The 15,824-nt window shown below is 47.1% G+C and overlaps 1 protein-coding gene across 2 annotated transcripts in view; it reads left to right on the forward strand.

Annotated features, from left to right (window-relative positions):
- LOC147103075 (mitogen-activated protein kinase kinase kinase 5) overlaps window positions 1-15,824 on the forward strand; it is a 201,153-nt gene that overhangs the window by 93,184 nt on the left and 92,145 nt on the right. For both annotated transcript variants that reach the window (XM_085962370.1, XM_085962369.1), the window contains exons 8-10: window positions 2,778-2,890; window positions 7,057-7,216; window positions 15,263-15,416. In XM_085962370.1, the coding sequence (XP_085818496.1) occupies window positions 2,778-2,890; window positions 7,057-7,216; window positions 15,263-15,416 (427 nt within the window). The remainder of the gene's footprint in view (window positions 1-2,777; window positions 2,891-7,056; window positions 7,217-15,262; window positions 15,417-15,824) is intronic.

The raw sequence follows: 15,824 nt of genomic DNA on the forward strand, positions 1-15,824 counted from the left end.
CAGCCCCCCCTCTGCGCCCAGCCCCTCTCTGCGCCCAGCCCCCCCCTGCGCCCAGCCCCCTCTCTGCGCCCAGCCCCCTCTCCGCGCCCAGCCCCCCTCTGCGCCCAGCCCCCCCTCTGCGCCCAGCCCCCCCTCTGCGCCCAGCCACTCTCTGCGCCCAGCCCCCCCCGCGCCCAGCCCCCTCTCTGCGCCCAGCCCCCTCTCTGCGCCCAGCCCCCTCTCCGCGCCCAGCCCCTCTCTGCGCCCAGCCCCCCCTGTGCCCAGCCCCCCTCTCTGCGCCCAGCCCCCTCTCTGCGCCCAGCCCCCCCTCTGCGCCCAGCCCCCTCTCTGCGCCCAGCCCCCCCCCTCTGCGCCCAGCCCCCCCTCTGCGCCCAGCCCCCTCTGCGCCCAGCCCCCTCTTCGCGCCCAGCCCGCCCTCCGCGCCCAACATCTGCAGGAGTCACTGAATAGCGAGCAGGCCTGCTGAGGCTAGCACGGACCGAGGATTGAATCGGACACTCAGCCCCTCAGTGGACAAAGTCACTGAGCTATTGGGTGCCACCTTAGTACATCCTTAAAGAAAAAAATAATTACAATTAAATTTGTTTGGTGGAACTGAATATGTGCCTTGTAGTATTGACATCGTGATGAGCTGGCCCATATGGAGGGCTGAGGATGGTTTTTCACTCAACTGGATGATTTTCTTCCAGATTTTTCCAATTCACATTGAATCAGTCGTGAGAAAATCAACAAGAGGAAATATATTGCACAGGATGAGCCCAGTGCCAAGGAGGGATTTAATTACAGAGCAGCTTCTGTAAATCAGTAACAAGGCTGCCTGAGTAGAGCCAGGTAGAGCAGTGACTGCTGTGGACCGTAGTTCATGATGTGCTGACCATTAGCTTCATTCTGCTATACACACTTGATTAAATGTCAGGCATTTACGTAAACAGTGAACAGTAGGGTGCCAAGGGATTTCACGTGAGAATGACTGCTAACTAGTAAATTTAGAAAGCAAGAGGAATTTGTTCATTTTCATGTGGCCTGTAGATTCGAGTTTTTGACACAGTTCCATAGTTCAGTGGTAGAGCTGAAGGGAAATTGGAGAGAGAAATGGTTAGTAAATAATGGAAGCTGTTGAAGATGAAAGAGCTTGGTACAAAATGTGATCTGTAAATCATTTGCGACAGCTTCCTATAAAACTGATTCATTGATCGATTAGCTTGCGGCAATCGAAGAAAACGTGTCAATATTGAGTCAAAAATTCTACCAGTAAGTACTTGGATAAATACTTGAAGGGAAAAAATTTGCAGGGCTATGGGGGAAAGAGCGGGGGAGTGGGACTAATTGGACAGCTCTTTTCAAAGAGCCGGCACAGGCACAATGGGCCAAATGGCCTCCTTCTGTGCTGCATCATTCTATGTTTCTAAAAGTACCAACACACTGTAGCAAAACAAACACCGATGCTTATTGATAATCTTCAGCTGACGGAGCACCCTTCTGATTAGTGCCATCCTGCAACACCCTTGTGCTTGCTGCAAAGGACAACTTCCGTAGACAGGCCTACACCTCCTACCAACCAGAATTTAAACTTGCGAATGAGATGTAGTGTGTCTCAGGGTTAACAATTTACTCAGTTATATCAGATATAGTACTTGTTGCCCAGTGTCTCTGACACAATATATAACTCAGGTTATGACTGCTGCTCATTTAAATGTATTGTATGACATAAAATTCTACAGAAACAAAAGTAAATTAGACCAAATAGCAGTATAATACTTGAAACTCTGATATTGTAAACTTTTTTCTTGAACAAAATAATACATTTATTAAATTCTCAAAGTCCTCCAAATTGACTTTTGGCCAGCTTTCTAACATAAGCTCACTCCTCTGCGTTTACAGAGTTTGTTTCACTGTAACTGCCTGGAATATGGCTGAACTGAGTGAACTATGGAACTGACCAAGTATTTATCACAATAACAGCAGAAAACACTGGAAAAACTCAGCAGGCCAGGGCAGCGTCCGTGGAGAGAGAAACAGAGTCAACGTTTCAGGTCGAAGACCTTTTGTCAGAACTGGAAAAAAAGCAGGAAAAGGGATAGATTTTAAAGCCAGTGGGGGCTGGGAAAAGGGGGAGGGGATGAAAGAACAAAAGGGAAGGTCAGTGATAGGATAGAAAGCAGGAGAGATTAAGAGACATTGAGAGACATTGAGAGATATTCAAGGAACAAAGGGTGGCTCTAGATGAAGTGTGAATGGTGCTAGCAGAATGAAGGACAGCTGCCATGTGGGAGGGAAGAAAAAAGCCCAGACAAAAGTGGATTAAAAAAAAAGAGAAAATATATTATATATGTGTGTGTGTGTGTGTGTGTGTGTGATAGGGGCCAAGGTTATGATCTGAAATTGTTGAACTCTATGTTGAGTCCAGAGGGCTGTAGAGTATCACAGCCTGAGAGGATGCCAAGCGCATTGTTGTTATTCAAGTCATTTTCAAGGACACAATGGCGGGCGGGTCTTGAACATGATGCCACTTGAAGTACAAAGGTTTACCTCTCATCCAAGCTTCATATACCCAGCACCTGTTAAACGTCGTTGACAATACAGCACCTGCCCGTCATACAAACAAGATCTCCCCATTCCTGACCAATCACAGTGTCTACAATCTGGCCAGCTTTCTCACAGACAGAACAGCACACCAGTGACATGGAGCACTGACACTCCAGCGACACGGAGCAGGGCACATCAGTAACTGGGCAAATGCTGCAGACCTTTATAATTTTGCCATTCTCTCTGTGCAGGTATAGAATGGCCTTTGAGCACGAGCCCACGCTACACTCGGGGATTAATGTCGCTGTGTTCCTCATGGCAGCAGGACATCAATTTGACACCTCATGTGATCTCCGAAAAATAGGTAACATTTACTGCATGAATCGTCTCCATAGGACAGGAATAGTCAATAATGCCTGACTTGTAATAGAGATTTACCTCGCCATAATCAGTGTTAAAAAGGAATAGCTGTAAATGCTGATCTTGTTCCTTTAATTAGTTTAACATAAATACAAAGACTGTTCGTAGGATGCTATTTGAATCAACATCAGGATGGTTACTGGAAAAACTTGGCTAAACACAGTTTTTTTTGACCATTTCAGCCCCAAGTTGGATGGCATTCATCAAGTATGGCGGTGATAATATTAGCCTGGAAATGACTAAACCTAACGCTTGGGATATTGGTGGATTACTGAATGGCAATTCTGGGGAATGCATGATTCTTGTCCACTTCTTGCAAGCAACTTGCTTTCAGAGAAAGTTTGTCCAGTGCTACAGATGTACCTCACAGTAATTACACTTGTTATTGCCACCATAATAGGGGAAGCTAGATGTACATGAGGGAGAAAGGAATATAAGGATATGCTGATAGTGAGATGGACATGGGTGGGAGGAGGCTCGTGTGGAGCATAAAACACCAGCACAGACCAGTCGATCTGTTTCTGTGCTGTAAATGTTGTGTGATTCTATGTAATAGATACTAAGTGGAAATCGCAACCTATTTTAATGCTAGTACATCACTCACATTCCACCCTCACATTCCACCACTCTTGATGATGGGTCTGCAGTCTGGTAACTTGCCTGTTACCTGTAACGTGAGCTCCTGCACATTCTGTCTGAAGCCTACGCCATTTATGCACTATGGGGATTGCATTCCGAGTTGCAATAGAATCCTAGAAATTACACAAGGAGGCTCATCGTGACTACACTGGTGACAGCTCTTCAACTGGACCTATCGAATCCTACTTTTGTACTGTGTTCTTCCATAAAGTAGGATCTGAGTGAATATAATTCAAACCCAACTGGTTCACTAATGTCCTTTAAGGAAGGAAACCTGCCGTTCTTACCCAGTGTGGCCAATATATGACTCCAGTCCCACACCAACGTGGTTGACTTTGAAGTAACCTAGCAAGCTCCAAGGGGACAGAGTGGGGGGTAATTTTGACACCGGGGATAACTCAACTGCTCTGCTTCGATATAGTGCCTTGGGATCTTTTACGGCCACCTAAGGGGGCCTCCGTTTAACGTCTCACCCGAAAGACGGCACCTCCGACAGTGCAGCACTCCCTCAGCACTGCACTGGAGCGTCAGCATAGATTTTTGTGCTCAAGTCTCTGGAATGGGACTTGAACCCACAACCTTCCGCCAATAGGAACAGTTTCTCTCTATCTACTCTGTCTAGACCCCGCATGATGTTGAACACCTCCATCAAATCTCCTCTCAACTTTCTCTGCTCTAAGGAGAACAACCCCAGCTTCTCTAGTCTATCCACGTAACTGAAGTCCCTCATTCCTGGAATCATTCTAGCAAATCTTTTCTACACCCTCTCTAAGGCCGTCACATCCTTCCTAAAGTGCGGTGCCCAGAATTGGACAAAATACTCCAGTTGTGGCCAAACCAATGTTTTAGAAAGGTTCATCAAAACTTCCTTGCTTTTGTACTCTATGCCTCTATTTATAAAGCCCAGGACCCCGTATGCTTTTTTAACCCCACTCTCAGCCTGCCCTGCCACCTTCAACCCCCAGGTCTCTGTTCAGGTACCCCCTCCAGATCTCTCCAGGTATTCATTTCCATTGAAGTCAAAATTGCCCCCACTCAGTTTTATTAAACCACTGGGCAACTAGGGATGGGCAATAAACGGACAGCAACACCCACATCCCAAGAATGAATTTTTTTTTTAAATTTCAATTAGTGCACCTGCAGTCTGCAAATAGACTTCACATATTTCCAATTATGTTATATGTTCACCCATGTGCACAAGACCCATCAGAATTAAGCTGCAGTAAACCCTCATAAATTGGGTTTTAATATCCGATTTCATGTTGGCGCTCATCAACCACTAGAAATCTTACATATTTGCATGATCAGGAAATGATTCTGCAGCATATTGAAGTGTTTGTTTGAGTTGCACTGCTGTTAAGGCTTTATATAAATGGGGCCAAGTCAACAAAGTGTTTATATATATCTGCTCAAAATGAAGTATACATCAAAATACTTTGTACCCACATGGTAAATGTTAATTGACCCCAAGATAAATACTGATGTGAAAAGACCAAATAGCCCTTTTCAGCTCATTTGTTCACAAAGAAATATTTGCATGTCCCAAATTTCCCCAACCAGAGCATTTCTGCTCCATTACCATCCCTAGAAGTGTATCCGAAGCATTCATGACTCTTTGAGTGAAGAAACTCTTCCAGACATCAGTTCACTTTTCAGCAGTTTGAGCCTGTGCCCCTTTGCCTGACTGTCGTGGTTCATCTTGAAGTACTGTTCAAGGTAATGTGTTCCGTCTTAATGTGTCACCGTATTACAAAAAGAATATAGAGGCCCTGGAGAAGGTGTAAAAAATATTCACAAGAATGGTACCAGAACTGAAAGGTTCTAGCTATCAGGAAAGGCTGAGGCTTTATCTCTAGAAAAGGGAAGGCTGAGAGGTGACCTGATAGAGGTCTTTAAAACGAAGGGGTTCGATAGGGTAGAGGTAGAGAAGATATTTCCACTTGTGTAGAGTCCAACGCTTGGGGGTCATAAACTTGGTACCACATGGAGTAGTTGAGGTGAATACCACAAATGCATTTAAGGGGAAGCTAGGTAAGTACATGAGGGAGAAAGGTATATGCTGATAGGGTTAGATGAAATAGGGTAGGAGGAGGCTCGTGTGGAGCATAAACACCAGCATAGACCAGTTGGGCCGAATAGCCTGTTTCTGTATAATTCTATATATAGGTGATATGTCCTCCTATAAAGGACCCTTCTGCAGTCACCTTCTTTCAAGGCTACTCTGCTCTTGCCTCATCAGTCAGCCTTCTGATGTTAGGCATTGATTTTGTGATTCCCTGGACCACCTCAAGTTACTTAATATTTCCCTTGCTTCTTGGTGCCCAAGACTGGATGGTACCCAAGGTGTAGTCTGAGCAGAGCACGATACACTTTCAGCGTAACATCTTGTGACTTTTATTCGACTGATTTAGAGCCTTAGTTCAGTATTTTGCTCCTTCGAATACAGCTCCATATTCTAAAGTACACTCCTCCTTTGTTTTAATTCATTCTGGGGCTGTGGGCATCGCTGGTAAGGCCAGCATTTATTGCCTATCCTTAATTGCCCTGAGAAGACGATGGGGGCTTTCTACTTGAACCCCTGCAGTCGGTGTGGTGAAGGTACTCCCGCAGAGCTGTTAGGTAGGGAGTGCCGGGATTTTGATCCAACACTGATGAAGGAACGGCGATAGATGTCCTGCATTATATTGTACTATGCCACCTCATTTTTCTCCCATATGGTAATATTCTTCATTAATGCATAAAGTATAAGAAGGCCAGATCCGAATTCCCCTCACCCAAAGTTGAAACATACAGACGTCGATTTTAACCCCTCACCCGCACCCCGCACCCCCCACCCCCCCTCTCCCTGGCCCAACCCCGCTCCGACGGGCAGATAAAGGATGGGGCGAGGGGTTAAAACCTTGAAAATCGTGATCCTGCCTCCAATCCCTGCATTCCCATCTGCCGTAATATTAATGGTGGTGATTCAGGCCCTGGCTGAGGCTCCAAAAGTCGCGGCTTGATGACGTCAGGTCCGAGATGCTGTTTTTGTGAAGCTGACGGCGGAGTGGCACAAATCGGCCAGCAACTTGTGATGAATCGCAATTCACGGGGCATCTCTTCCTCACCACACGTTGCTGGGCGATTTGCACATTAGTAATGACGTGCACAGTTCACACCCCACTATTTTTTCAGCAAATTCTGACCCTTATCTTGTAAACGCACTCAGAGTTCTGAGAATATATAGTATTCCTGGATGTGTTATACAATAACTTCCTTCTAATAGAGATTGGTTAGTGAATAGCAATCAGTCAGATCAGACTTACTGATAATTCTCTTTTTAAGATCCGAGCACAGACTTTTCGCCATTTATTTGTGAGGCATTAAACTCCAGCCATGACCAAGGTGGACCTCTTCGGTCTGAATCGCGCGTATGCGAGGGGTCCTTCTTGGGATCTGTGTCCTAATGGAACTGCTTTTGGGTTCACGCAGGTGTCAAACTGAGCAGCTTGCTGGGACGCAAGGGATGTCTGGAAAAGATCCAGTTCTACTGGGACGTGGGGTTTTTCTTGGGCGCCAGCATCTTATTCAACGACCAAACGAAAATCATTCAGGCCTCGGAAAAGCTGTACAGACTGAATGCGCCTGTCTGGTAAGTCAGCAGACAGCCAGCAGTTGGATCTGGAAGGATTGCTGCGATTTCACAATGTATTTCAAAGAGATAACCATCACAGTGTCATTTAGAAACCAGCTGAAATAAATTGTGGTTCATCGAAGTTCTTTCCTTCATCCCTTTCCAGTCTCCTGTGGGAGCATTTTTTGAATATTTTTCTTCCAATATGCACTAATATTATCGGGGAATTGCCTAAACTTGCCAATGTTTAATGTTCATGCTTGAAATTATGTGATCTTTCAAGTACCCCATGGAACAATTTTTCTCATTTTCCTTCAGCTCCCTTACACTATCGAACTTGTAAACCTTCCCAGGTCCATCTCACTGTTGGACTCAGTAACTAGTCCCTGGTCCAGCTCATTGTTGGACTCAGTAACTAGTCCCAGGTCAATCTAACTGTTAGACTCAGTAACTAGTCCAGGTCCATCTCACTGTTGGGCTCAGTAACTAGTCCCTGGGCCATCTCACTGCTGGACTCAGTAACTAGTCCCTGGGCCATCTCACTGTTGGACTCAGTAACTAGTCCCTGGGCCATCTCACTGTTGGACTCAGTAACTAGTCCCAGGTCCATCTCACTGTTGGACTCAGTAACTAGTCCCAGGTCCATCTCACTGTTGGACTCAGTAACTAGTCCCTGGGCCATCTCACTGTTGGACTCAGTAACTAGTCCCTGGGCCATCTCACTGTTGGACTCAGTAACTAGTCCCAGGTCAATCTAACTGTTGGACTCAGTAACTAGTCCCAGGTCAATCTAACTGTTGGACTCAGTAACTAGTCCCTGGGCCATCTCACTGTTGGACTCAGTAACTAGTCCCAGGTCCATCTCACTGTTGGACTCAGTAACTAGTCCCAGGTCAATCTAACTGTTGGACTCAGTAACTAGTCCCTGGGCCATCTCACTGTTGGACTCAGTAACTAGTCCCTGGGCCATCTCACTGTTGGACTCAGTAACTAGTCCCTGGTCCAGCTCATTGTTGGACTCAGTAACTAGTCCCAGGTCAATCTAACTGTTAGACTCAGTAACTAGTCCCAGGTCCATCTCACTGTTGGACTCAGTAACTAGTCCCAGGTCCATCTCACTGTTGGACTCAGTAACTAGTCCCAGGTCCATCTCACTGTTGGACTCAGTAACTAGTCCAGGTCCATCTCACTGTTGGACTCAGTAACTAGTCCCAGGTCAATCTAACTGTTGGACTCAGTAACTAGTCCCTGGGCCATCTCACTATTGGACTCAGTAACTAGTCTCTGGACCATCTCACTGTTGGACTCAGTAACTAGTCTCTGGGCCATCTCACTGTTGGACTCAGTAACTAGTCCCAGGTCAATCTAACTGTTGGGCTCAGTAACCAATCCCTGGGCCATCTCACTGTTGGTCTTAGAAACTGCATTAGAGAATGCTGTACAGTAGTATGATAGCACCGGGGGGGGGGGGGGGGGGGGGGGGAGTGTTCAAATATTGGAAGTTCTGTTCCTGGAGATGGCAGATATGGAACTTTGTGCTAGGATCACGATCAGTTTATGCGCTCACTCTCTGCTACATCTGCACAAGGGAGTGAGTGAGTTCCTCAGTTGCTGTTGTGGTTGCCAAGTCTATTTGGATGTTAACCAGACATCATCACATGATCTCCAACCATCTTGCCCCCACGCTCCCGCCAGTGGTCACCGCACTCGCCAATCCTCACAGCCCACTGCCTGCCCGCACCAATCGGAAAGTGAATGGCCGATTGGATGAATCTTGACCATCAGTCGAACTGTCTTTTTTTCCCCCATCACCAATAATTTTAGAATGATTTTTTTAATGCCCCTATGGTTTTTTCTCCCGGGTTGCTTGTGACAGTGTCTGAGAGATGAATGTTCCTGGGGATGCCGGGACTGCCTAGGAGGGGAGGGGAGATGGTGTAACACCTTTAGGGAAGATGTTTGGTGCAGGCCCAACCCAGCCTGATCCCTACTAAATGTGCATCCACAGTGCAAATGTGGCAGCCGTGGTTCAGTTGCTAGCCAGGTAAACACTCACTACGACTCCAGTGTGGCACTTCCTCTTCCACACACCAGCCATCCTGTAGCCTCTTTGAGTGAGATGGCCAATTCCTGCCAATTATGGGGACCTTTTGTGTGTGGTCCCATTCCCACAGAGACCTGGCCTGAGTCTGCACAAACTCACTTCAAATAGGACCCTGCTTTCCAGCACTTCAATCCGTCTGTCAATTTAGGGCAAAATGGCTACAAGTCTTTGTAGTGTATGTATCCGTCTACCTTTAAGAAAACCATTGTATGTGACCGTTCACCTTTAAGAGAACTATTTTAGGTGTGGCACTACTTTGTTGGCTTCTGTATACTGTAATACCGACAGTGACCACACCGGTATATAAGTGCTGTGTCAGGATTTATTTGGCAGATTCGCCCTGACCTTCGAATAGTAAAGTCCTGTTTTAAGTTACTCTGGTAGTCTGTGTATTAATTAACTAAACAACTCACAGACTTTACAGTGGCGACGAGTCCGATCGTACCCTGCGGCAACAATACTTCCGAAGCAGTTAACGAGCGTCGAGAAGAGGCAACCGCCCTCGTCGTTCTGCTGGGAGAAAACTCGAGGCTGCAGAACTAGAAAGGAAGAAGAAGTTAGAGACAAAGACTTCCATCAGCAACAGGCACTGACTGTCCCTTCTGCCACGGTGAGGAGTGAGCCGATCAGCACGAGAAGCAAGGCGGCCACGGTGACTGTGAGTAAGGGAAAGTAAAAAGAATAACCGGAGGATAAGGGCGGTGCACTCGACCACAGTCGAGGGGGAAAGGAGCCGGACAGAAGTCGGGTCCAGAGGCGCTGAGACTGGGGCAGCGTGGAGCAAGGAAGCCGCGGTACAGACAGGCTGGGGGACGCAACGGCGTCGTGAGACAGCTAGACCGCGACCGGCGAAAAAGGCCGGGCAGCGACCGAAGCCACGAAGCGCTGCGACCGGGAGCGTAGGCGCGGGAAGAGATAAACTCAGCCGCAGCCGGGGAGGGAAGCACCGGACTGCGAGAGGGCTGGGAGGCGCGATTGGGAGCCGAGTGAGCGGGAGAGGCAGAGCCGACCAAGGGGGAACTGAGCGAGAGCCAGTCCAGCGGCTGAAACTGTTCTCCGTCAACGGGGTGTACCCAGCGCCGGTAGAGCCGAGCGAGCGGGAGAGAGACAGAGCCCGAGCAAGGGGAACCGAGCGAGAGCCAGCCCAGCGGCTGAAACTGTTCGCTGTCAACGGGGTGTACCCAGCGCCGGTTGCCCTGCCGAGAAAAGGGAAAGCCCTGAAGCCGACGCGCAGGCTGTGAACCTGAAAGCCAGTGGCCGTCGCCCGTGGGGAAAGTGTACCCCTCCCGCTAGGGAAGAAACGCGGGAAGCCGCCATTAGGCGGGGAAGAAGACAGAAGCGGGAAACCGCCATTGAAGTGGGCGGGGAGAGAAGATAACCGCGGGAAACCGCCATTTTCGCAGAAACCGCCATCTTGGGAAAAAAAAAATAAAAGAAAATTTAAAGAAATAATTCGTGGTGTTATCAGGAAGAGAGGAAGATGCCTAAGCGTGGTAACATCAACGATTTTAATTCTGAGGTAGAAGACTGGGCCACGTATGTGGAACGCATTGAGATCTATTGTGAGGCCAATAAAATAGAAGAAGATGACAAAGCTATAACCTTGCTAAACTCGATGGGCGCGAAGACATACGGGCTCTTGAAGCATCTACTAGCACCAGCTAAACCGGCGGATCAGACTTTCGATGATATTGTGACTGTTCTGAAGGATCACTTGAACCCCACACCGTTGATGTTGGCGGAACAATTCAAATTCTATGCGAGAACGCAAAGGAAAGACGAAAGCAACGCAGAATACTTGGTCGAACTGCGTAGACTAGCGAAACACTGCCAGTTTGGAGGGAATCTGACAGAGGCATTGCGAGACAAGTTTGTGTGCGGGTTGTCAAAGGAAGGAACGTAAAAGCGACTACTCGAAGAGAACGACCTTACACTTGACAGGACTGTCCTTATTGCAGCATCGCACGAAGCCGCAGCGAAGGGAACTGCGGAAATGCAGCTAAAGGCAGCGGCACTCAGTGTGGATCAAATTACCTCGAGTACAACAAAATGCTATCGTTGTGGGAAGACAACACACGACCAGAACCAATGCTGGTTTAAGAACCAGGAATGTAGGAAATGTGGCAAACTGGGTCACATAGCTAAGGTATGCCGGTCAGGGAAGAAGACCAACAACCAAAGGAAGCCATCACAGGAAAAGTACAACAAGGTACACAAGGTGGCTGAGAAGAGTTCAGACGAACAGAATTCGGACTCAGACCCAAACGGCCAGGAGCTGGGCAGTCTGAGAATTCACAATGTGAGTAAGGAAGCTGACCTACAAACTATCTGGGTCATGCTAAAAATAGCTGGAGTCCAAGTGAAAATGGAGTTGGACACTGGATCAGCTCTATCAGTCATAAATCGAAGGGATTACCACCGGCTATTCTCACATATACCCTTAAGAGATACCAAGTTCGTATTGCAGACATACACGGGGCATAAAGTATACCCCATGGGGAAGATAAGAGTCAAGGTGAGAGATGGGGGTAAAGAACACCCAAGAATGAACTTATACGTACTACCTGAGGGAGGACCACCACTTCTGGGACGGGAGTGGATCAAGAAAATAGACATGGAATGGCACTATCTAAAAGCCATAACGAGTGAGGACTCGGTGCAGACAATCAGCTCAGATTCTGAAACGGATGACGATAAGACCAACCCAAATATGAAAGACAAGGCTAAAATGGACTTGCCAACTAAGGTTGGAAGAACGAAGGCATGCATAAAGGCTTATGCTCCAGAGAAGAACAAAGTTTCAGAACAGAACTCCACCGAACAACGACAACATAGTTTGACAGAGAATTCTGAGTCTGTTCAGTTTACGGACATATCCATGACTGACGAACACCGAGCTCGGACTCAACTTTATTTCAAATTACGACAGCAAGTAGAACAAGTGAGTTACCGTCTCGAACAAGAGATGAAAACAATGAAAAAGTTCTATGACACCGAATGGGAGAATCTGGAAAGACAACAGAAGCAGCTAGCTCAAGCAGAGAGCGACCATAGAGCCATTGTGACCAATTACGGATCATATCTCCCTTATGCTGTTCAGGAGTTAGAATATTTGCAGGAAGGAGCAAATGAAGAGGAATCTTCAGGAAGCCAGGATTTTATTCCCGTTCTTCTCTACGACTCCTTACAAGCAGAGTTTGAGAAGTTGAAGGAACAGTATGAACAGGCCCAGGCTACAATCCTGGAGGGGATTAACTCGGCAACCTCCGAAAAGCTAGTTTCAGTAGAAGCATATGAGCAACTAAAGGTTGAACATGAGCAAGAAGTCCAAAGGCTGCAGGAAATTCTTGATGAGCTCAAGGTCAAGACAGACTCATCGGTAGAAGTTCCATCCATAGATGAGAAATTAGAGGTGAAAGACATGGCAGAACATGAAAGACAAGATGTCCAAGAACTCATAAAAATATTGAAGGAAACCCAAGACAAATATGAGGCGGCAATGACCGAGGTTCAACAACTTGAAGAACAGATTCAACTGGGAATCCTTTCAGTGGAAGAAAAGGAAACTGTAAGAAACACAGTGACTGTAAGAATGGCCCCTGAACATGAGCTAGAGAGCATCAAGGCGCAACTTCTCCGAGCGCTGAAAGCCAAAGTACAAGAGGAAAAGGTGAAAGCATTGGAGGAAAAGGTGGATGAAATGGAGAAGACTCTGATCCACAGTGTTCCCGTGGAAGAGTTAACGGTCAGCCAACTCCTTCATATGCTGAGGGACAAGACTCTGCAATGGGAACAATCTGAACACGAGCTTCAATCTTCAAAGGGAAGGAGTTCGGAGCTCTCAAAAGTTATGGAAATAGCTGAGGTTGCAACACGGATTTTACTGGGATGCCAAAAGTACGCTGAATCACGTCAATGGGAACAACAGAATGTTGAAACAGATGCTCCAGTAGAAGGATTGAATAGCCCGATCAATCAATCTCCGATGGAAGGGGAAGTATTGAAGTCATTAGTGAAGGATTTGCAGGAAACCCAGGAAGAGTGGGATGAATATGAACGCATAAGGAAGTCTCTTCAGGAAAGATGTCTAGGGAGGGAACAACAGTCGGCTAACGTCCAGTTGGGTAAGGAAGAAGTAGCAGGCCCTCTCGCTAGACTAGTTCAGGACGACACCGAATATTCCCATGACCTGTTGAGTGACACGGAATATTACGAGGACTTGGTCTGCCCAGCTTGTGATGAAAACTCCCAAAGTGCAGAAATCAGGATGAAGCACTTAAAGTCTAAGGAACATAGGGAGATGGTGGTGCTACAGCTGGCAGCTGATAAGGGAGCCCCGAGAGTCTCCAAGAAGCAGAAAAGAAAAAGACGAAGCAGAAGGTGATAACCATCTAAATCATTATCACTTCTACCAGATCATGTACGTGGGCCCTACGAAGGGAGCCAAATCAGTTGGCAAGTAGGAAAAATTACCAAGGCAGTCCAGCTGTTTGTAAAAGTCAGCACTGCTGGTTCAGCAGGACGGAAGTTCAAGCTGTTAAGTCAAGGGAAAGACTATTGGATGAGTCACGCTAGCAATGTGAACCGGCTACACCACAGAGATGTTGTTCGGACCGAGTCAAGACCAGAGACTGAATCTGTGAACTGTTCCCGCAGAGACTGAATCTGTAAACTGTTTCCCGCATAGATTATACCTGTGCATTGTTTTACATGAAGTTGAATATATGTTATGTTTAATGGGGGACTAAGTATGTTGTAAGCTAAAAAGGGAGGATTGTAGTGTATGTATCCGTCTACCTTTAAGAAAACCATTGTATGTGACCGTTCACCTTTAAGAGAACTATTTTAGGTGTGGCACTACTTTGTTGGCTTCTGTATACTGTAATACCGACGGTGACCACACCGGTATATAAGTGCTGTGTCAGGATTTATTTGGCAGATTCGCCCTGACCTTCGAACAGTAAAGTCCTGTTTTAAGTTACTCTGGTAGTCTGTGTATTAATTAACTAAACGACTCACAGACTTTACAGTCTTAGCCATGCTCATTGCAAAATTGAAACTTCTCTATATGGATGTCAGTGGGTAGCACTCTCGCCTCTGAATCAGAAGGTTGTGGGTTCAAGTCCCACTCCAGAGACTTGAGCACAAAAATCTATGCTGACACTCCAGTGCAGTGCTGAGGGAGTGCTGCACTGTCGGAGGTGCTGTCTTTCGGGTGAGACGTTAAACGGAGGCCCCCTTAGGTGGCCGTAAAAGATCCCAAGGCACTATATCGAAGCAGAGCAGTTGAATTATCCCCGGTGTCCTGGCCAATTTTTATCCCTCAATCAACGTCACTAAAGAACAAATTATCTAGTCATTATCACATTGTTGTACGTGAGAGCTTGCTGTGCGCAATTGGCTGCTGCGTTTCCTACATCGGAAAGTAAACAGACTCTTCTTTACCCGATTAGATGAATCTTGACTATCAGTCGAATGGTCTTTGTTTTCCCCCATCACCAATATTTTTAGAATTTTTTTTTAGTGACTTCACTACACACTGTAAAGCACTTTGGGATGTGCGGTAGTCATGAAAGGCGCTATATAAATGCAAGTCTTTCTTTTCTTTCAAAACTGCCCCATCTTTACACCACTTGACATAAAATTAGCAACCTGCCTCAGGGCGGCAGTGGAAATGTCCCACGCTGGTGCAGTAGGGGGCGTTCTTCTGAGGTTGGAGCTTAGTCATGTTGGGGCAGAGTAGAAGGAGCTTCACTCTGCATCTGACTTTGGATTTCTTGATGCTAACACTGGTTTCCCAAAATAGATAGAGTTCCATTCCCCAGCACTAACCTCTCTCACCTTGCTCAGCATCTCAATTCACCTAAGAGTGAGAATGAGTTTTATGGGCTAATAAAAACCCATTTTATGCTTATAGTTTTGACTATCCCCACGCCCCTGCCTTTACCTTTCTTCCCAAGGTACCTGGCATCAGCAATGGAAACCTACCTACTCTACAAACGCTTCAAGACTGACAGCAGCGAGCAGCATCTGGCCAAACAGGAGCTGGTGGACTTCTGGATGGAATTCTTACTGTCAATCTGCAGAAACACGGCACCCGTGGACAAATTCCTGGTGAGGGGAAAAGCACACAGCACACGCTACCGGCTGGGGACATGCTAATGGCTGGGCACACGCTACCTGGCTGGGGACACGCTACTGGCTGGGCACACACTACCATCTGGGGACACGCTAATGGCTGGGCACATGCTACCGGCTAGGGACACGTTACTGGCTAGGCACACGCCACCATCTGGGGACACGTTAATGGCTGGGCAAATGGTACCGGCTGGACGCATGGCACATACTACCAGCTAGGAACACGCTACCAGCTGGGAACACGCTGCCAGCTGGGAACACGCTGCCAGCTGGGCACACACTTTGGATGGGCACACTCTACTGTCTGGGAACATGCTACTAGCTGAGCTCATAGCACACACGACCAGTGTTCTTTTCTGGAAGACCTGCGCAGCCGGCTCACCG

Source organism: Somniosus microcephalus, chromosome 20 (assembly GCF_052327205.1).
Source record: "Somniosus microcephalus isolate GS21.2 chromosome 20, FLI_Smic_1.0, whole genome shotgun sequence".
Classification (NCBI taxonomy): domain Eukaryota; kingdom Metazoa; phylum Chordata; class Chondrichthyes; order Squaliformes; family Somniosidae; genus Somniosus; species Somniosus microcephalus.